Source organism: Apostichopus japonicus, chromosome 16 (assembly GCF_037975245.1).
Source record: "Apostichopus japonicus isolate 1M-3 chromosome 16, ASM3797524v1, whole genome shotgun sequence".
Lineage (NCBI taxonomy): Eukaryota > Metazoa > Echinodermata > Holothuroidea > Aspidochirotida > Stichopodidae > Apostichopus > Apostichopus japonicus.
The window spans coordinates 35,428,118-35,450,779 of NC_092576.1; the positions used below are offsets into that span (position 1 = coordinate 35,428,118).

The 22,662-nt window shown below is 37.1% G+C and overlaps 1 protein-coding gene across 2 annotated transcripts in view; it reads left to right on the forward strand.

Annotated features, from left to right (window-relative positions):
- LOC139982588 (uncharacterized) overlaps window positions 1–22,662 on the forward strand; it is a 56,751-nt gene that overhangs the window by 23,574 nt on the left and 10,515 nt on the right. For both annotated transcript variants that reach the window (XM_071995505.1, XM_071995504.1), the window contains one exon: window positions 22,190–22,258. In XM_071995505.1, coding sequence (XP_071851606.1) covers window positions 22,190–22,258 — 69 coding nt within the window. The remainder of the gene's footprint in view (window positions 1–22,189; window positions 22,259–22,662) is intronic.

A 22,662-nucleotide genomic window follows, 5' to 3' on the forward strand; every position in this document is an offset into this window, starting at 1 on the left:
AGATTCAATGTAACATATTTGAAAGGATTAGAGTATGTTGAAAAACCACCAGCTATGCATTTTAAGGAAAAAAAACAGTATCTCATTGAACCTTGCATTGTGTTCACACTAATGAGTTATGAAATTGTTATCAGTGTCTTCATCATTAAAAGCTATTAATTAGGTTGATCAATGGTCTCACATATTAGTGGAATCACAGAGGTTAAATTTCAATCAGGTTATAATGCCAAGGGAATCCAGACCTACTTCATAAAAAATATAAAAAAATCATGACTCCTATCAAAATCATTCATGATAAAAACCAGCATACATACAGTATGTGCAACTAAAGTAGTTTCATATTGGGTATCATGCCCAAATAAAAGCTCTTGATTGTATTCAGTTTTCATACCTTTAAAAATGACCATCTGTGTGCAGTAATTTGGTGTTAGTAAGTAACATGAAAATGCACAAGACTAATGTTCAACAGGCACTAGATAGTTCTCATGTCCATAGCACAAACCAGGGAGTTGTTCCATTACAACTCCCTGCACGAACAGGCTATTATGATCAGAGTTGTTATGGAACAAATAAAACTCCCTTGTATGATGTTAGAACTGTACTGTGTGACAAAACACTTAAATGCATACATGTGGTAACATGTTGCTATGATCCGATACTAGCTGGTTGGGTGTATAAATAGATCACCATTATGCAAACTGCACTGCACATGGTTTCCATTATGTAATAAGTTTCATTTTTTGAATTTGTCAATCTGACATGTATGCTACTGTATATGTGTAGGCTGCATGTACAACTTATTGTATCTTAATAATATACAGCAAAAAACTATTGAGAACTGTGATAAACAACATTTTCAAAGTGACAGTTGGGGATCTAAAAAGACCACTGAAAGCCTTCTGTAGCGATATAACATGATACAAAACATAATATCTCTGCAAGCTAGTGTACCCTGCTTTGAGATGTATGGTGTAAATAAGGTTTTCACAAGTTTGCCCTGTTGACCCAACCACTGGCCTAGACATACCAATACATAGATCTATCCATGCTTCAAATTGAGTTTTCACAATTTGACCATTTTTACCTAAATTATATACCTTTGACCTTCACCTAAAACAATAGGCTTCTTGTACTTGTGATGCATCTATACGTGGGTCTGTTCACGTTAAAGCGCCCAAATTAGCATAAATGGCATTTGGAGCATTGTGACAAAATAATTAGAGATTCTAGAGATACAAATATTATCCCCATGGATAGAGTCCACCTAGCTGTACCTACCATAGCATAGACAATTTCCTGAGATATGCATATGGTATGCTATACTCCCAGAAGTGCCGAAATGTGGACGGAAAATGTTGCCATTTTCAAACTGCACAATTTGTACTTTGATCTATTCTCAACTCCAAAAGAGGATTACTCCAAATTTTGTCATGATTGAACTTTGTGGCTTCAGGTTCCCTCTCATAAATATTTCAGAAAATTTCATCGATGAATTTGCGAATTATTGCGAAACTGGACCAGTGTTTCGGACATCACTTTTTCCGTCCACATTTATACACTAATTTATGAGTGGCGTAGTTTGGGGTTAAATAACAAATGTTGAAAGTGGTGTCCCTTTTCAATACTGTCATAGTTGTATCAAATAAAATATATATCAGATGCATGTCCATAATATATGAAGTATGTTAAAACCCACAAGACTGTTTTGTTACTCTAATTTAAGCATAAGTACTCCCTCAACTACAGTATGTACATGACACATTTCCACTCATCCGTTTTGATTTTATAACCATTTCAATTTTTCCGTCCATGTGTGTGATGTCCGAAACACCAGTGATGTCCGAAACAAGTTTTAATTAATATTGCTTTATGTTGCTTGAAAAAAAGACACAATAGATGAGCACTTCATATATTATGACAAGTTCTATCGTTACAAACATACATACTGCACTACTCAAAACTTTTTCCATCTTTACCAAATATTATAGCAAAATAACCTTAAAAGTATGTTTCGGACATCACCATGTGTTTCGGACATCACTTTTGTGAATCCAACATATTGTAAAACAGCACTAGTTTCCACTGAATGATTCAATTGGTTGATTTCAGTGTGCTAGAATACACTAAGATCCTACAACAGAATGCTTCTAAACTTTTGGTGTCATTTGACCAACATGTATTCATCTTTTGATGACTTGTGACAAGTCTAAAATGATATTCTACATATTTGGGTATGAATGTTACTGGGAACATCAAATTACTTGGATTTTTCTAGAACTGACATCATTAACACTACAATTTTCCATCATTTAGTACTGAAGAAGTTAAAAAAACCTTTAGTGATTTTTTTCTGACATATATACATGTATCAGGATGCCATCACAGTATACAGTACATTAGAAAGTAATGCTGTAATTGTCTGCTACAGCTTGAATCAAGCTATTTGTCACAACCATAGAAAGCCTATTTATAGGCTAAAAGAACTACATCAAAGGGCACGTGGGTACCATGCATGGACTGTCATGTGATGTGTTCCAGCTTCCATGGCGGTACCAATTTGATATTTCCCAATATCATATTGAGAATGATAAAGTTAATTACACACAATTGGAATAGGCCTAGACGAGTTTTGTAGCACAGTAGCTCATGTTTCTATCTCATCGGTCTACAAACATAGTATGTCAACGTCACTTTGAAAAACTGAACACTGTTCAGTGTCATCTGTCGCTCTATATGTATAGAATCAGTGTGCATCTATAACACCCTATGTCAGAGCAGTTTAACTGTTGATGGGAACTTGATGGTTGTCAAGAAAAGCTACTGTACCAGTACTTTGGGAAGATGTTAGCTAAGTAGTAGGACCGTGGAACGTGTTTGGTGATCTAACCTACTGTATAAATGTTGGTCAACGACTATAACTATAATGTTAAGGTACAGACATTGCTAGGTAACTGTGTGTTGTCTGCTGCTCGAAGCCCAAATATACATTTACTGTACTAGTTAGTAAACCACAATGGGCAATGTGGAGATTAATGCAGTATATCAGATTATTAGTACCACCCTGGAACACATTACAGTACATTACCCTCTATGACTGATATGCGGATTTACCGTGTGATGAAACCTCCAGGTTTACTTGATGGTGTCAACAGTATTAATATACACAGAGTGGTGCATCATGCATGACCATGTTTTCATTCCGAGTTGCTTCAGACTTCAGAGCTTTAGTGATATGTATACAGATATTTATCATTATGAAACTTAAGGATAAAGCTGAGCAATTTGCTGAGCTGCTGTATATCATAACATCTAGGCCTTATACTTAAATGTAAGTTTAGGCCATAAGCTTAAATCATAACAATCTTACAAAGTAAATCATTTAATACATATGTGACAAGGAGTATTTGTACAAACCATTAAGACTTGTTTTTCACATTATAATAGCCAAGGCATGATGAATCTCAATAAAGAAGGATATTTAAACTAGTACTTAGAGTACTACTACAGTAGTATAGGCTACTACTGTTGCTTAGCTGGGCCAGTGGAAGCAATTTTCAACATTGGCAGATCCAGCTCAAAGGTGCATGAGGAGGTGGTGGGAGCGGGTGGGTACCATTTGAAGGGGTGCAAAATAGTTGATATTGCTGACATTACAAAATAGGACCAAGCATTCTAGTAGAGTTTAGGATATGACACCTCCCCTCTGAAAATTGTTTAAATAGTAGACTCAATGATACTAGCTACAACAGGTGGGTGCCAAATAATCTATGTAGGGATGTCTCCTGTGTTCATCTGTATATTCATTAAATGGTAAATATTTGCTGTTTGTTTCAATTATTGCAGACTTCATCTAGATAATGATGGAAATGTGGAAACCGTAAAATTTAAAAAGAATTCTATAACCCTTTTGGGGGAAAAATTTCTTTGCAGTCAATAATAATACCATTTTCTGCAAAATAATACATAAGTTGAATGCTGGCCATGCAAAAGGTATGCTGGACAGGTAACGAATGTGGTGAAGCAGAGATTAACTTTATGCAAATGGTGAGCAATGAATGGTTACTATGTGGAGTGTTATGGAGTTTTAGCTCAGTGGTTAACGCCGGTGCCTTTCAATCATTAGGTCCCGAGTTTGTGTCACTCCAAGATTAATGTATGTCGTCAAGTTACAGAGCTGTTGACAATTGACAATTCATAATCATGGACGTTAAATATGAATGTAAGAGACTGACTTCGGTCAGCTTGCGGCTTTGATAAGCCAATGATGGCTTCTTCGCGAGTTCCTGCTTGCAGGAGGATCTAAACTACATGTGTGTATTTTGGATATATGTATGAATTGAGTATATAGTAAACAGTAATTATTCATTTACATTAAATAGGGTTATCATTTACACCAAGCCTTCAAATTTTCACTGATCACCTATCTTTTCACCTATAGGCTCTGTCCAGATGTTCAATTTGAAATATGTGCCTCAGGGCATTTGTTTTTTTTCTAAGAATTTACAGTGCCATTATTTTTCAGTACACCTTGTTGATTTCCCAGTCTATGGTGTTTTAATAAACTGCATTCCCTCAAAAATTTATAATATCTAGTGTAAATCTGCTACTGTCTGACTGTTGTGCTCAGACTTTTGTTGCTTGAACAGGTTTGAATAGCAAAAATATTACTTCATATTGTTGTTATGCAGCTTTGTGAACATTTTTCCAAGGTGATGTCCAAAACATTCAGTGATGTCCGAAACACTCATAAAGTAACTTTTAATGAACACTGAGGATTTGAACTACTGTATAATAAGTTCAAAACTGTCATTATACCTTGTAGGTAGCTTGTCAACAACAAAGACCCCTTTGTTACAAATTTAACTTTTGATATGATATGCGTTGTGTAGAAAACATAACAGGGATGCACTAATACAGTTGTGGTGATGTCCGAAACATAGTCCAAGACAGTCTAATGCAAATCTATAAAACAAGTGTTTGCATTTTTCATTATTTCAAATGAATTTGATGCTGTTTGTTAACATATCCTGATGTACTGATATATATTGCTAAGTATTAACAAGCATGGCCTTCGTTTAATAATTGTCTTGTTGATCACTTGGATCCAAGTATCCGTTTTCTTTGTTTTGAACTTGGAACCTATGAAGGGTCCATAGATCTCTTTTGGTACAGGTATCAACTTACTAAAATGCTTTTCTATTCATTATTATTGCCATTAAATGAACATCATTTGGTTTATTACTAAATATTAGGTTTAATATATTAGGTAAACCATTGGTGGGTGATGTCCGAAACAAGATCATTTTGGGGGGTGATGTCCGAAACAAGAGTCAAGAAAAAAAAATTCTGAGAGGACATGACCCAGAATTTTCAGCTTTTGGTTAATATATGTGCTTATGTTGTGGTTTAATTTTATGGTATAATTGTAACTATTAATTTCAATTTTGTTCTTTAAAGAAAAACTTTTTAAACTTTATTTCGGGAAAAATTGAATATTTTCTGACAATAGTCTAATATTTTTTAAAAAACATCATCGATATCATTGAAAACTTGTCTTACAATAGCGAATTTTGTGTTAATAAAGAAAATAAAAACAGAATTCCCAAATGTAGCAGCAATGGACACACCACCATTAAACAAAGAACAAATTTTGGAAAATTTATAGATTGTCACACTTTCAACCATCTTGAATATAATTTCCAGAATAGTTTAAGCTCTGGTCAATTCTGATTCATAAATTGCAGATATTAGTTATGTTATTTACTTAGAACAGAAGTTCTTTACTGTAATTTGAAAATTTGGTACCTCAGGAAACCAAATTGGGCGCTTTAACGTGAACAGACGCACATACATACTGTACCAACTATGAGATCTGTCCAATAAAGCTTACTGTCATGAGCAACTGTGTTTACAAGCTAGGATCACAAACACAGTACTCCTACCAATGCACACGCACACATATGCCATCGTGAGTGGAAAGTTTCAACATCATTGAAACCAAACATTAAAAATGAACTCAGTCATGATGCCAAAGTCTGTGTACACGAGTAGTCCTGAGCTTAAACCCCAAATGATACGTTGAGGGACTAGATGTACCGGTATACATAGTCTAGGGTGCATGCAATTTTTTAGTAAATGAACTGCATGCGGGATGAGGCATTGAACCATGCATGAATACTCAGTCAATCTCTTGAAGTGATTGCATGCTAAATTCCTGGGTACAACTTACATACCAAATAATAGATCAATATTCAAACTTAGTAGTGTGGCATCTTTTTCAATTGTTGCATATGCGGTTTCCATGAAAAAAGTGATAGCTAAATTAACTAAACTGACATGAATATTGGACAACATGTACACTAAGTATTGACATCAAATAGGGAACTGCACTGTCAAGACTTCCACTTGCAATTTATGAAAGAATTATCTGGACTTATTTATGTTCATTCTCTTGTCAGAAAAGATGGCTTAAATTTGGCACAGTTTGAGGAATGCATGAATGCAGAATGAGAACACCACAGCAGATATGCTCCACTTTATTGCAAGAAGTACAGGGCTGCAATTTCAAGGTCCACAAAGGATAACAACATACTGTAACTTTGAGCTGCTGGTTCATGCTGACCATGGGATGCAGAGAGAAATGGCTTATATGGAAATAAGGAGCTCCCACAAGCATATATTGCAAACATCCCAGTTGTCTTTAATATTCAGTAAGTATTGACTGTGAGATATATTTTAAATCCCTATGACCTGAAGTTAGTTTTCTAAAGTCTTCCCTTTAATATCCTCTAAGTCTGATCAACACACACTATACATAATATAAATTTACTGTACTAAGTTTCAACACGAACAAAGATGATGAAAATTTGCTGTTTATTTTCAAAAACTGTAAACGATCTAAGGCAACGGCTAACAAAGTAATGTAAGAAAGACTTTCCACTTCCCACCAAGTCCACTGCCAAACCTTTTGTTTTACTTTGCTACTTCCACCATCATAGAATGTTATCAGAATTGAAATGACTTAATGTGTAGTCTTTGAAAACCAAATGTACTGTAAATCTGCCATCTGGCAGGCTGGAATGAATTGTAGGTAGGATTGTGAAGCAAAGACTTGAGGTGTTAACACACCATCACATTTTAACCTTGATTATGATGTGTTTATTTGTACCTTTTGCAACAATGTCAATATCAAAATGTGAGGCTTTAAAAAAATATTTACATGGAATGTACTTCAGTGAAACTTTGACTTATGATTGAAATGTTGTTTTGGTTCCTTGTAAGTTAACGAGAGCTGATGGAATTTCTCCACAAGAGAAGGAAGTACTGTCATCAATAAAATCTGCAGACAGAAGAATATTTTTACTGAAGATCAAAATTTTCAATGAAAGGAAAGGCTTTCGATTAAAATTGGACAAACAACTTCTGTAGATACAATGAGGACTAGATTTATATGTCATCCTTGGAGCCAGGTACGGTGCATTCTATGAGTTTGAATTTTTCTTTTAGTTTCTGGACAGGTATATGACATGCAGCATACAAATTAAAATTTGTTAAAGAATTTTCTTCCTTCACAGCATCATAAAATTCATTATTCATAATCCATTTATACAAATTCTTATGTTGCTGTATTTGAGAATAATTTTCGTTAGTAAAACAAAGATTGTAATCATATTCATTGCATTAACTATTATTCATGTAACTACCTTACTTCACTGTATCAAATAAAACATTGTTTCACCAATCCATTATTCCAGTTGCTATACTGCTGGGAGGGGAGACACCAAGGTCTTTTAATACTTCAGTTACCCAGATGCTCAATAATGCTTCCCACAATGGGGATGTTGGGTCTAGCAAACCTTAAGTCTAGTGGACCCTCAAATGTAATGGGCATCCTCCCCCCCCCCCCATGTTGGTACTGCATGTGGTATACTTTTGTTAGTGAAACTAAGAGTTTCATCCTAGTCATTACATCGAGGGATGCTCTTTATTAAACTCCTTTACTTCACTGCAGCGTATTGGTAATCAACTATTCTAGTTGTAATGTTGCTAGTACTGTATTTGAGAATCCTTTTGTTAGTGAAACGAAGAGTTTAATGCTATCCATTACATTTAGGAGTACTCTCTAAGTGTCTACCTTCACAACATCATATAATAAATTATTAACAATCCATTATCTCTTTATATTTATGGCAGAGCTGTAGTCGAGTCCAATTAGCCAGAGCCCGATCCAAGTCCGATTCCATCTTGTCTGAGCCAAATACAAGACCCCTCAAGTCCGAGCCGACTCCAGATACCAAAGATCACCTTTGGTAAAAATTCTTGAACTGTTATGATAATTATGCACCCAGGAGGAAATTTACCTCATGCTATAATTTTGTCGGACCAGATAAGTGACAGCAAGCTCTTCCTGGTTCATAAATGTTATAAAACTACTGGGAGGGAAGACACCAAGGTCCTTCAATACTTCAGTTACCCAATAAATGCTCACTAGACGCTCAATAATGCTTCCCACAATGGGGGTGTTGGGTCTAGCAAGTCTAGTGGACCCTCAATATAATGGGCATCCCTCTTGTTGGTACTGCATGTGGTATCCTTTTGTTAGTGAAACTAAGAGTTTTATCCTAGTCATTACATTGAGGGATGCTCTTTATTAAACTCCCTTTCTTCACTGCATCGTATTGGTGATCCATTATTTTAGCTGTAATGTTGCTAGTACTGTATTTGAGAATCCTTTTGTTAGTGAAACGAAGAGTTTAATGCTATCCATTACATTTAGGAGTTAACTTTCTAAGTCTCTACCTTCTCAACATCATATAATAAATTATTAACAATCCATTATCTTTTTATATTTATGGCAGAGCTGTAGTCGAGTCCAATTAGCCAGAGTCTGAGCCAAGTCCGAGCCCACTTGGTATGAGCCAAATCCAAGACCCTTCAAGTTCGAGCCGACTCCAGATATTCAAATATGATCACCTTTGGTAAAAATTCTTGAACTGTTATGATAATTATGCACCCAGGAGGAAATTTACCTCATGCTATAATTTTTTCCGACCAGATAAGTGGCAGCAAGCTTTTCCTGGTTCATAAATGTTCAGCCCGGGCGCTCAACTTTCAAACCATGCAGGGAGAGGCAAAATCATATTCAAACCACGACCACCGCCAGGTTAGAACGTGCTTGTGAGAACCCTGCTCTACTAAAAGTGAAATTCTAATTACATTTAGGATTGCTCATTAAGATTTTCAAATCATCATCATTGTCATGGTTGCTACTTTTTCTGATGTCATCATCATTTGTGAATTATTGTTATTGTTGCCATGTTACATTTGCCAGTATCAATTTTGCTTATTGTTCTCTCAAATTGCGGAGTAGAAGGAAGAAATGTTAGCTAATAGTTATTATACCATATGGTCTTGGTCTCTAAATTGTTTACGCTGAGGTCAGTATGAACACAAGTGTTTATAATAGTTTTCCTTTCTGTTAAAGTATTTTCTGAATCATTTCATTAATTTTATATTTATACTGGAATTTCCAGTAGGTGTTGGCTTCATTGAGGGTCAAAGGCTACTCAAGGTCAGTAGAGTAACATAGAGCATCTAACTCAACAAGGAAAAGTTGGTAGTCATATGTAGTGCATATAGGCTTCTGACATTGAGTACTATTCTATAAACAGTATAGCAGAAGCCCATGTGAGATAACTAGATATCTGAAACTGAAAGCCATGTTAACATGATAGTTCAATATTGGAATGATGAATGGAAGTTTGTATGCAGGTGTATCATGTGCTGAGTGCTCTTAGCCAAGTCAAAGGTTATTTGAGGCCGATATAGGTAAAATCTGAAAACCTTCATGATCCCATACTATCTAGTATCTGACTAGTAGCTGCTTTAATAGCTGAATCTTAGGGCAATTAATATATTTATCAGAACAAGTAATGTACCTCAAAAGACTTCTTAAGCTCTTTTGAGCCCCATTCAATATTTCAGTGTATTAACTTCATCATTCTTTTAACAAATTTACTCCAAATTGCTAGTTTCATGTTCTGGCAATGAACCTTTGTCATATCATGTTGCATGAGTGCTGTAACTGGTTTACAAGCTTGCAAAAGTCTTAAAAGGAGGATAGGGTGTTGGGATAAATAGTTCAAAATAATATTAACAAAATTGTACCATATTTTGTTTTTCTTTTTTCCCCATATGTTGCCACTGCTTGAATAAGACTAGTTGATAGGACTTTTTGTGAGCTCCACCTTTGACAACAAGGTACAGTAGACTTCAACTGCATCTTGTTGGCAACATCCTAGGAAAGTTTCAATAAACACAGATGTTTCTATAAATGAGGAATCTGATGAACATTCCAATACTGCAAGTCTTTATTGGACATTTCAGCAGGAGGCAATAACCAATTCTGCTATCGTTACATACTGTAGGTCCTTCATAAAATGCCACTTAAAGAACTGTATTACTTCCTTGGAAGGTGAATTTTATTGTCAAATACAACATCTGTCAAATGTTTCCCAACCTGTCCAACACCTCCCCCCACCCCCTCCATTTATCCCGAGTAGTTTACAGAAACTGGGACAGAACATTTTTTTGGAAACAAGGTTAAATAATGTTGTTTGACGTATTGAGCATTTATCTATATGTCCCTTTCGAATCTAGATAGGAGGAAGTAGCAAACAATGCAAGGAAAACATGAAGTTCAAGTGGATGCTTTAATTGCTGTTACCCAAAACATTGCTATATTCATTGATAAATATAATCCACTTCAAATTCAGTACCGTTATACAACATGCAAAAGAGTTATGATATTGATGTACTTTCTGAATTTAGACCATTGCAGGTGAACAAGTTTAACATTGGTTTTTAATTTGACTGTATGTAGAAAACACCGGTTACATAATGAACCTCAGATACAATGTCGTGCAAATACATATTACTGCTAGGAGCTGTTTAACAAACAGTGAAAGAAAAATGTATTACTTGACTATCAAAAGATTCGCAGAACTCCACTCCTTCAACAATATTTACAGTGGTGCAGATTCAAAGTAGTGCAAGGGCAACAACTGCCTATCTCTTTAAGAAATTTCCAAGTGCTTTCATTTCTAGCATTTGCATGTGTTCAAAAGAAAAATGACAAATTAAAAGATGTGGTCTTTTCAACATGTTACCACATCTCCCCCCCCCCCTCTCTCCCCCATCAAAAAAAGTATTGCATGTACAGCAGTAACCCTTTTTGTACATGTGCAATATATGGGGCAGAGCCTTATTCATGACTTGACCAAGCCCTTTATCCATTTGAATAGCACAAGTTATGTCAGTGGTATTAACATCAGTGCCTCATAGAAAATGTGCCTCATGGTGAATTTTCTAGCTGATAGCATGAATGTGAATGAGCTGAAGTTGTTGAAGTTGCTTTGTTTATGTATTTCTGAAAGTAACATGAAATTTCATATTGATTTTAATGAAAATATTTGCATTTATCAGTAATAAACAGAAAGAAGACATTATGATTTCTGCTAAAGTGTCTTATATCTGCCTCTTATGTTAAAATTGTGTTCATTGGTTGGTCCTTGTACTTCGAACATATTGCGCCCTAACTCAGCAAACCCATATTCGATCTGAAGATGCAATTCAGACAGCTTACTGTTCTAGCAAGTTCTCGACCAATTATATCGATGAATTTGCATCTGGATGAATTTGCACTGGATGAATTTGAATCATGCCAACTATGTAAGGAGCCATTTCTTTAAACCTTGCAAGACTGTGCGAAAAATATATCATTCATTGGTCTGCATGGTATCGAATCTCCATGATGACCACTCATGAACGACCCTTCGACCGCGGACCGGCAGTAGGCTATAGTTGCTGAAAAACCTGACGTGACATAGCGCATAGGCCGAGATATGTCATGATATTAAGCAACTTACCAGATTGTCTTTTTTCTTCTATTTCTCTAAACTATTTGATGACCATATCAAGACATGGGGATCTCAAAATAAAGGATGCTGTGAAACTTTAGAGCAGCTTACAAGGCCTGGGAAGTGTTGTTTCCAACGATCTAGGAGGTCTTTATAGCTGAAAATTTCCCGTATGCTGAGCGCCAACCCATATGGTGGCACTCCACTCAGGTAGCAACAAGACGCCCTCCCAGGAATTGTTCAAGCCCCCCCCCCAAGCGCCCACCCCCTCCACTGGAACAATCCTGGCTACGTCACTGCATGTACCACAGGTTTATCTGATATCAAAGGGAAAGCGGCTTTCCACAAGAATAAAGAAAGCATATCTACATTTTTGTGTAACACCTACACAACTCAATCCCCACGCAAACAAGACTACCTACGTATGGTTTTCATTGAGGATTCCAATAATTCCTGCAATTTCCTACCAATAACGTATGGAAAGTCACTCCTGTTATCGTGGCGGAGCTAGGGGTATTGGTAAGAGGGGATGAGAATGGTCTGCATTGGCGCTTTCGACTTTATCTAAGCGGAGCGCCACCACAGGTTGGCGCAGAGCGTACAGAAATCTTTTGAGTAAAGATACTCCCTATATGGCCGGAATTGACCCTTTCCGGGCCTTGCTAATTTGCAGATAAACGAAGAATAAATAGGTGTCATCGCCAACAAAATGTGACAAATGTCAATAGGTAGATGAGAGCGCCATAAAAAAGTCAATACTCGCGAATAAGTAAAAAAAGTGATCAATAGCTGAAAAGGGCGCCAGCAGTCCATATTAGTCCGTTGAGGGGGGGGGGCATCCGCCCCCTGACTGTATTGACGCTCCGCCACTGTTGGGAGCTCAGTGTAGGAAGAGAAGGGGGGGGGGGGGGAGAGGGAGGGTATTTTTTTAACGGTTTGGGTGAGGGTCTGCAATGATTCGTAATGACATGTTATCACAAGCGTTCAACATGCTCAAATAAAAAGAATGAATGAGGAGGAATTCAGATCACTTTTCAATCATTTTTTGAAACAAATTGAGCAAATTGATCGCTATTAATCTTGAAATTGGTTTTATCACGGTCATTGTCATGTTTCTCATATGTACCTTTCTCATATAAAAGAATTCTGTACGTAATGTTATCAGAAATACTTTTAAAATGACACCAAAGAGATTAAAAATTCTTTTCGAATTTGTTAATAATATTGTCTTTTAAGAGACACCGTAGACACGTTGCTCGGTTGGGTTTACTGCATTAGTGGCAAATGGAGACCAATATCCGCACTAAGTGGACCTAATGTTATAGTCGTTCGTTGACCTTGAACAGAGGGGCCTACCGTGAAAACGTACGGAAAATTCATCCTTTTATATCTCAGCGAGACAATTCCACTGGATACAATAATACGACTCAAAAGTCCTTAGATGTGGTTATCATAACAATCACAATAACAGATATGTATGAAAAGCAGATTAAAGATATGATCAAAACTCAAAAGTGGACCAAAAAACGATGTCCCTACGGATGCCGTTAAGTGACATTTACATACTTTGTGTGTAGTAGGTTCCGTAGCTCTTTTGTGGAAAAACTTTGTAATATGCTTAAAGTTGGTAGTTCATCCATGCTTTAGATCAGGGTTGTCCAACCTACGGCCCGCGGGCCACAGTCCGGCCCGCCGAGGGTTGTGTCCGGCCCGCCAGAGGTGCTCTGCGGTGCGAAATTTTAGTGAGCAGATTTATTGATAACAATTTGAAGCTATTTAATCAATCTTCGAACCATCTGAGTCCAAAAAACTGCATACAGGTCAGTTCGTGTGACACTCTCAGCGGAGGGGGGGGGGGGGAGGGCGGCTGAACTTTATTCATCTGTTTTATCAGGAAGGAAAATAAATCAGTGTGCTCCGCCGTGCAGTGCTCACATTTTGTTGCCTTGGGCTTCAGGCAAAAAAAATCGAAAAATCGAGCGTAGGGTTCATGCGGCCCCCTCCTTCATCATAATCATTCCATGAGGCCCTCCTCTGCAAAAGGTTGGACAACCCTGCTTTAGATTAATGAGAGACATAGATCATCACGTTTTATGAGGAGGGAGGCTATTTTTAAAAATCTGGGTAATAGGTACTGTAACTCTTTTCTTGGAGAAAGCTTGGAATAGGCGGATAAGGAAGAAAGTTTCGAGTTCCTTCCACGCATTAGATAAATGAGGGACCTAGTTCATCACGCTTTGCGAGGATATCTCATATATTAGGTGTAAGAGAAGCGGTGATTGTAAGGAAGGGAAGGGGAGAATGGGGGGGTAAATGATGTTACCAGGGGGACCTAATAATTTGTCCTAAATGAGATTTAAAATATTCATTCATGTAAATAAATGTCATTACTGCCTGCTCTCGCTGATTTCTTTTAACCCTATAGAGCGGAGTGTGTCAGGTGAAGAAGGGTAGGGCAGGATGGGGGAGGGATGATAAATGACGATGTAACCAGGGGGCTGATAATTCGTTCAATAAGAGATTTGAAAATATATATATTTATATATATATATATATATTTATATATATATATATATATATATATATATATATATATATATATATATATATATATATATATATTTATTTAAGTTTATATCGTTACTGCCTGCTCCCATTGATTTCTTTCAAACCTAGATTACGCTTATCGGAAGACTATACGCCGACAATACAATTCTTTAACAAGGAGATGCTTCTAATTTATTAAACTGTGTAACTTTCACTAATCTATTTGGAAAAAAATATGCTTTTAAGTTGAAAGACTCAGTAAGGATCAATTAAGTAGAACAAAGATCGTTGCGTGCTGCGTGTAACGATGAAGTTTCCTACATTGGGATGGAAGAGTATCAGGGAGTGTAAGATTGAGTGGGAAGTTAAATGACGGTGTAACTGAGAAATTAAACAAAAATCTTAGTGATAAAATCATTATTGCTTGCTCTTTGCTGATTTAACATTAGAATAAGTGTCTCTAATCATTAGATATTCCTTTAACATACGAGGTTCGGTTGGGGAAGGGGGGGGGGGGTACCAGACGGATTGACGGGGAAGAAGATTGGTAGCCAGTGGCGGAGCTAGGGATATTGGTCAGAGGGGCGAGAAAGGTCTGTACGGGCGCTTTCGACTTTATCTAAGCGGAGCGCCACCACAGGTTGGCGCAGAGCGTACAGAAATATTCTGAGTAAAGATACTCCCTATATCGCCGGAAATTACCCTTTAGGTATAGGTGTCATCGCCAACAAAATGTGACAAATGTCAATAGGTAGATAAGAGCGCAATAAAAAAGTAAATAATCGCGAATAAGTAAAAAGTGTTGAATAGCTGAAAAGGGCGCCAGCTTCCCATTTGAGTCCGCCCCCCCCCCCCCCGCCTGACTGTATGGACGCTCCGCCACTGCCTGTTATGACATTAGAAACAAATACTGATATGAGATGAGTGTGGTATATACCTACTGACGACTGATAACAGTATTATAGTGCATGTTCTAGCCTTTTGACATCGTATGAATCTAGCAGACAACGTACAGGTACCGTCTGGTACCATTATCCGTTTTGAGTGATATTTAGGGGTTCTAGGACAAAATCCCACGGACAAAATCCCCCCAGACAATATCCCACTGACCCATACAAAGCATGCCTGCAACAACCAGCGATGGCCCAGGTGTGACAGTCGAGGCATGGGACATTGCACTGGTTAGGGTACCGTTCAGGGGATTGGTCAGGGGACTGGTCAGGGTACTAGTGAGGGTACTGGCGAGTGTAACTGTGAGGGCTCCTGTTAGGGTACCTGTGAGGGTACCGGTCAAGGTACTGGTCATGTGACTGGTCAGGGTACCGGTCATCATACTGGTCACTCTACCAGTCAGGGTTCCACTCAGTGTACTGGTTAAGGTACTGGTCAGGATACCAGTCCGGATACTGGTCAGGGGACTGGTCCGGAGTTCATTGAGGGTAATTGCAAGGCTACCTGTTAGTGTGGCCATGGGATATAGCTCCATGGTGTGACATTTAAGGGACCGGTCAAGGTACTGGTCAAATTACTGTTTATTGTACCAGTACTAGTAAGGGTACGTGTCAGAGTATGTGTCAGGGTGCCTTTCAGGATACCAGTTGGGATACCGGTCGAGGTACCGGCCGGGGTACAGTCCAGGGTACTGGTCAGGGAGGAGTACCGGTGGGGGTAACTGTCAGGCTCACTATTAAGGTACCGGTCGGGGTATGGTCGGAGTACTGGTCCGGGAACCACTGAGAGTACCAATGGAAATACTGGTGAGGGTACCGGATGACGGTACTGGATGACGATACCGGGGACCGGGATGACGCATTTTTTGTAAAGAATTGATGGGATTTTTTATGCTTGGGGAGATTTTGGCTTGGGTGGATTTTGTCCTAGGGGGACTTTGTCTGGGGGATTTTGTCCTGTCACCCTATTTAGGTATTAGTATTGGACCAAAAACAGTATTAATGTCGGCACGAAACAAGCATTAAAGAAAGCTCAAATGTTGTTTGTCTATCTCTAACATCCCTTGTGGAACCATGGAAATATTTGAAAATTGTCAGCACTGTGGCAAGTCCCCAGACATTTTGATATGTTACCATTATAGTTAACAAATTGGGTAAGCCTGTTCAGGGAATGATGATAAGCAGCCCCTCCACTTTTATGTTTTTGACAAAATACTATACGCTCAAAGCCAGATTTTAAAGCAAAACAATTATGGCTCGGGAACTAATGGTATACTGGCAGTTTTGAATTAAAATCGACAGTGAATATTACATGAATTTCATCAGAACATAATTTAAGTAATGTATAAATGCATGCGCAGTTGCAACTGTTCGCTGTATGTTTATTTTTTTTCACTCTCAGAGGAACACTGCTACAAACAGTCAAACAACAAGCAATTTTCAATTGATCAGGAATACAACAGAAAGTGTCCCTTTCTGTACACTTCTGAACAGTTTACTGTGTTGCTGACTCAAAACATAAACAGAGATAGAGGCAGTGAATGTGATTGCTTAAAATTCATCAAATATTGTTGACGATTTGCTTTTTTAAACTTCTACCCAGAAATCTGGCTTATTACCAAACACATACAGTAGTGGAGATTAGCATGATATTAAAAGACGAGACACAATAAAAATTGTACAATCATATTCAAGCAGTTGATTGTATTTTCAATCCCAGTTTATATTTTCCACAAGATTTATTTCACATAAACCAGGATACTTGCACTATTACATGACCTCAATTTACTGACCTCTCTCATACATGAGAAACATTTTGGGAACTAACTTATACCTCAAGTATTTATCTAGACTTACCAGTATAGGCACATGTATCCAATACCGTAACCAATGCAAATTACCACAATATCATGGAGTTTCCATGCTTGGAGGGACAAAATTACACACAATACCCCTGGATTGCACAATGTTCTACCTATAGTTACAAATGTTGTGGTTTTACAGTATGTTTCATTGGGCTGCACTAGGTTTCCATGACATTGGTGCTAGTTGCATGTGCCTTTGCTGTATTCACTTCCCTCAATTTTGAGGGGAAATAATTAAATTTTGTTTAAAGAATAAACTGGTTCTTGGTGTAATAAAAGACCACAAGCTTTCAGTAATTAAGTCAGGCCTAACATTGTAAACTTTTCCCATAGCATAACCCCTGAACCCCACTTGTAGAATTGTGAAACTGTGGTTCAGAAACAATGCAGTGTACCCCTGGAGATTTTGAGGGATAAAAGTTTGAAAGATTTTTATAATAGTAATCTGCTTAACAAATACCCTTAGTCCTGCACAAGTATCTGTGTGGTGGTTGTTGAAAATTACTGTACTATGGCTTGCTGATCTTGCTTGAAATACAAAATTAAAACATCTTAAAACATGAGAAATGCATTTAAGAACAGTTAAAGCAAGGTAAGGCAGCAAAATATCCAGTAACCTCAACACTTAAGCATCAGGACCACTTCAGTTGTATAACAAGTTCCATGTTCTTGACAAGCAGCTGCAAATGTTCCCTAATACTTACAAAAACATGTAGTGCCACAATGTCACCAAACTAAAATATTTCAAGAAGTACATTGCAAAAGAATGAGTCCATTTATACAGTTAAATATGTAGAAGACTTCCCATGAAGACTGGTCTGCATTCTCTTGGTTATGTCTGCTTGAAGCTTATAATATTAATTTCCTCTATCTTTTATATGGTGTAACAGTGTAACATATCCTGGAACTAGTTAGTTTTCTGTAACTGCTACTACATTACTGTGCCAATCCAACAACTATTCCCAGCAACTTCCTAACTCCATTGAAAGATGTGCTGTGTCCCAGAGGATATACATGAGATGTGTGAATCTACTTCGCGATTTACAGGACATACTTTTGCTTTGCTTGGCATCGGCTTCTATGCAAGCTTTTAATTGATAAGCCCAACAAGGAGCCACTGTATACCACTATGTACAGCATGATGAAAAGCTTGGTTGATGATTGTATTCACCCCACTGTAAACTGTGTGATAATCTTGCCTGGCATTTCTAATTAGAGCATATCCTTTGCTGTATTAGCCTGTAGATCTATCCATCTGTTGGTACAAAAGGAAAAGCTTTATCTTAAAGATATGCTGATTTGGTCCCAATTATAGCACGCGCAATATAGCTTGGAATGTTTTGCGATTACCGAATATACCTCACATGACCTCACACTCTACAAATGAAGAAAACAATGAACTGCTTTCAAAACTAAATCTCCTGTAATTCAGCCAATATTTTAATCATCTCACAACCTTTCATATATACTATTTTCACTGTAAATTTCAATTCGTTTATCCATCCCATTTTGGGCCCATTAATTCTTGATTCATCTTCCCTTGTATACAACATTACACATTTTATTTATGCAGCCATGCATTCAATTGGAGCTGAAACAGCTCCCTACCATAGCAAGTGCTTTTAAAAGTTGCAAGTCATTCAAGCTTTACCAATTGTAAAGATTTCAAAATTTAAATATGCATGTACATTTTATGTGGACCTAGCCTGACAATTTAGTGTTGTCTTGCATTGACCTTTAAGATTAAAAACCAGTGAGTGGATATAGCTCTAGTGTAGTTAAATACTATGGAGATAGAGGAAAAGATACCACCACATTAACCAGATCATACAAAAGTTTTCATCCCTTCTGATTTTTTTCTTTCTTCATTCCATAACTTTGGAATAAATTACCTCAGATGTTACTCGTATTTGAGATAATAGAGTCCTATGGTATCAAGTTTATGCGATGTCAAACCTACAGAATATTAACTTACTTTTTGGTTAATTCAGGGGAAATATCTTCCATTTTGCTGTCAATGATGCAGTAGGTCACCACATCAGTCTGTCCCAGACGGCATCTGTGCTCTAGCTATGATTGCTGCCGTTCCAACATTGACTTTTTCACTGCATGGCAGCTACATCGTACAGTGTTATTCCCTTGGATAGTGGGCTGTTGTCATTCATCTTGAGATTGAGAATGTTGATCATCAAATTTGTCTGAGAAAACATTAACAGTGCCAATCAAATAAATATCAAATGGTCAGAGTGTAGATGTGCATTATTTCAATTTTTATTGTACACTTCTCTCCAATTTATTTTGGGCCAATACAGAGCTCAGATCTTTAACACTGAATATTGCACATTTAGTCAACTTGGTATTACTTATGGATCTAAATAGACTTAACAAAATGACTTACAGTATATGCAAGGGAGGGGATAGAAAGCTTTATCAAATTTTTGTGTTATATAGATTTTTGGAGGATGTTAACTTTTAATTAGGTGCACTCAGCTTGTGTAATAGTTACATTATGGAAATGTACTGACTCAATAACCTTTTGGATGCATGGCATTGTTATTTTGTACAGATTTTGGCTAGTTATAAATAAGACACTTGAAACACAATGCATCACTTGAGAGACTTAGATTAAAGGTATTCTGCATTGGCTCAAATTTGATGCTGGATTTTCTAGTATTATATCCTTTAACTGTTTTTATTGATACCCTCACTGGGATATTCAGACATCTTACAGTACAGTGGTGTTTAGAATGTCTGAGAATATTTTGGAGAGTAAAGACTTCCAAGAACTTTTTGAAAAGTTCTAGCAATTATAGCATCTTTTATTCAATACAGGCTACTTGTAAGTTACATTTGCATGGTGACTTCAGTCTATAATAATCTAGGCATAGCTACTGTACAGTATATTAAAGGCTTCATAATTGACGCACCCCCGTAATTGACGCACCTTAAATTATTACTAGCAACGATACAGCAGGCCACCTAAACTTTTTTTGCAGCCAAACAGAATTACATATTTCATGAGTTTGAATCCATTTGAGGTATTTGCTGACCAAATTGTGGTATTTTTTAAGCTTTTAACACCCTCCCCCCAGTTTTGCATATTTTTTGGCCATTTGGAAATCTTACACCCTTAAAATACCCAACATTACCTCAATATGAGAACACTACTCTCTGGGACATGACCTGTCAGAGCTTAGAGGCTCAGAGCATAGCAAACAGCATCTAAAGTCAATGGATGTATACTAAGGCCTACACTACAGTTAGCTTATCGACGAATGTGTCAATTTAGGGGTATGTAAGAACTTGACACGGCAGACATTTTGTGGTCAAATTCTGCTCAATTGTACGGTGCATAAGCACAGAACCTTAAATATTTTGAGATTAGAACATTTCTGAGGAACTACACGTATGAAAAACACATACAGTTGAGTAATTTGGATTTTTCCTTGATAGATATCATTGATCAAATCCTTAAGTGCGCCAATTATAAGCCCACCATGCTACAGTATCTGGTCATGATTAGGGCAATGTACAGTAACATAATTGTCCAGCAAAATCTAAGGCCATATATGATACATACAAGCACAGTAGGCTAAGAAGTTAAGCTGACCTACTTGAAATCTAATTTCTCTGGCAGTTGGTATTAATTTGTAGCTCAAACTACAGACCAGTTTACCCTTGACCTAATGCTAAGGTAGTGTTAGGACTTGGACTATGGCCCTAGGCTACAGCCGAACGTAGGCTAGGCCTTACAAGTTTTAGGCTAGAAGCTAGTCTAGACTATAGTATTGAAATATGGGTATGAACAAATAACGTGAAGCTGTATGCAACAACGTTATAATATCAACGTTATTAATATCACCAAACTTTATTGACTAATCTCATGGACCTTACCTGAAGTTGTTTGTGAGACGTTTTCGTTTTAACGGTACTTTTTTAAAGAAAAAGTCAACAAGGAAAGAACCTGGGCACGAAAACCAAACTACCCGGCGAACGACTGACCCGATCTCAAGCCCAGTCCCCTTGTATCGAGAGGAAACAGATACTACACATCATCTTATATTAGCCGAAACTGTTATTGGGTTGCATGCAATGCAGCCTACGGGTATGCTTTAACGATAACCGTGGCGTATACAGTGTACACAGTGTAGAGCGTATACACTGAATACAGGCTACTGCCGCTGTCAAGAAAACTACGGATGCCTGTACGTCAGGTCAACTTATATACCAACTGGGGGATATACTTTGAGAGCAAGACTTAGGTTTACCGTAAGGGTTTGACCAATTGGATTTTTCCTTGCCAAATGACCCAAAAAGTAGGTAGCAACTTATAACGACTGATATGCAGTCCTAGTACCATCAGGTATACTGATGTAAAATGTCAGTTGATCCAATCATTTCACCTCAGGTAAACCTAAGCACCAACTTGGAGAAGTAAACGTAAATACCAATCCAGTGCTATATATATATATATATATATATATATATATATATATATATATATATATATATATATATATATATATATATATATATATATATATATATATATATATATAATTAAACTTTTTTTTAAATTTTGTTGGGGTGGGATGGCCGTGGGGGGCTTGCTGCTGCTGAATTGTTCTCATATTACTTTAAGACTTCAGTAAACAGCTTCCAACATAGAAGGCCGAATTTGATGAGTGGAAATGCAAGGTGTCAGCCAGTGACAGCTAATCCCTCAATACATGGTTTATCATTCTACAATTATGTTTTCCATTTTAAATCAATGAGATTCAATCATGGATTCAAGTATCTCTCTAATATGCACCAACAATGTTCAGACAAGTTATTTCAGCTCGGGTTTAAAAAAAAAAAAAAAAAAAAAAGCAACATCTGCTATAAATGTGCCTTTCGTTTCTTTCAGATTTCTGAGTAACAACGAAATAAATGAATTAGATGACGACGCTTTTGCAAACATGCCTATTGAGAACATGTAAGTATGTAACATCAGTAATTATAAGTATTCCAATGAAGAAAAGAAAATAGGACTTTGAAATTTTAAAAAGTATTTTTTATCAGGTAACAGAGAAATGGAGAACATACACGTTTGTTCAAAAATGTAATCACGGCATTTAAAACAACCTTAGTACCTTATTGTCTTTATCGTTCAAGTTAGAGCATGCTTACATTTATATTAAATTCATATGTTATGAATATCACCAAAGTGACCATCTAGTTGACACAGGCCTTGGTAAGGTCGCCCCCTAGCAACAAAAAAACTACAAGTCTTTGTAATGATATCGGTGAGGCTTCGAAAAATTTTCATATTTTCCATCAACATTTGAAATGACATGGTCTCTCCAATCAAATGTAGAACGATTTGGTTATTAACTTCAA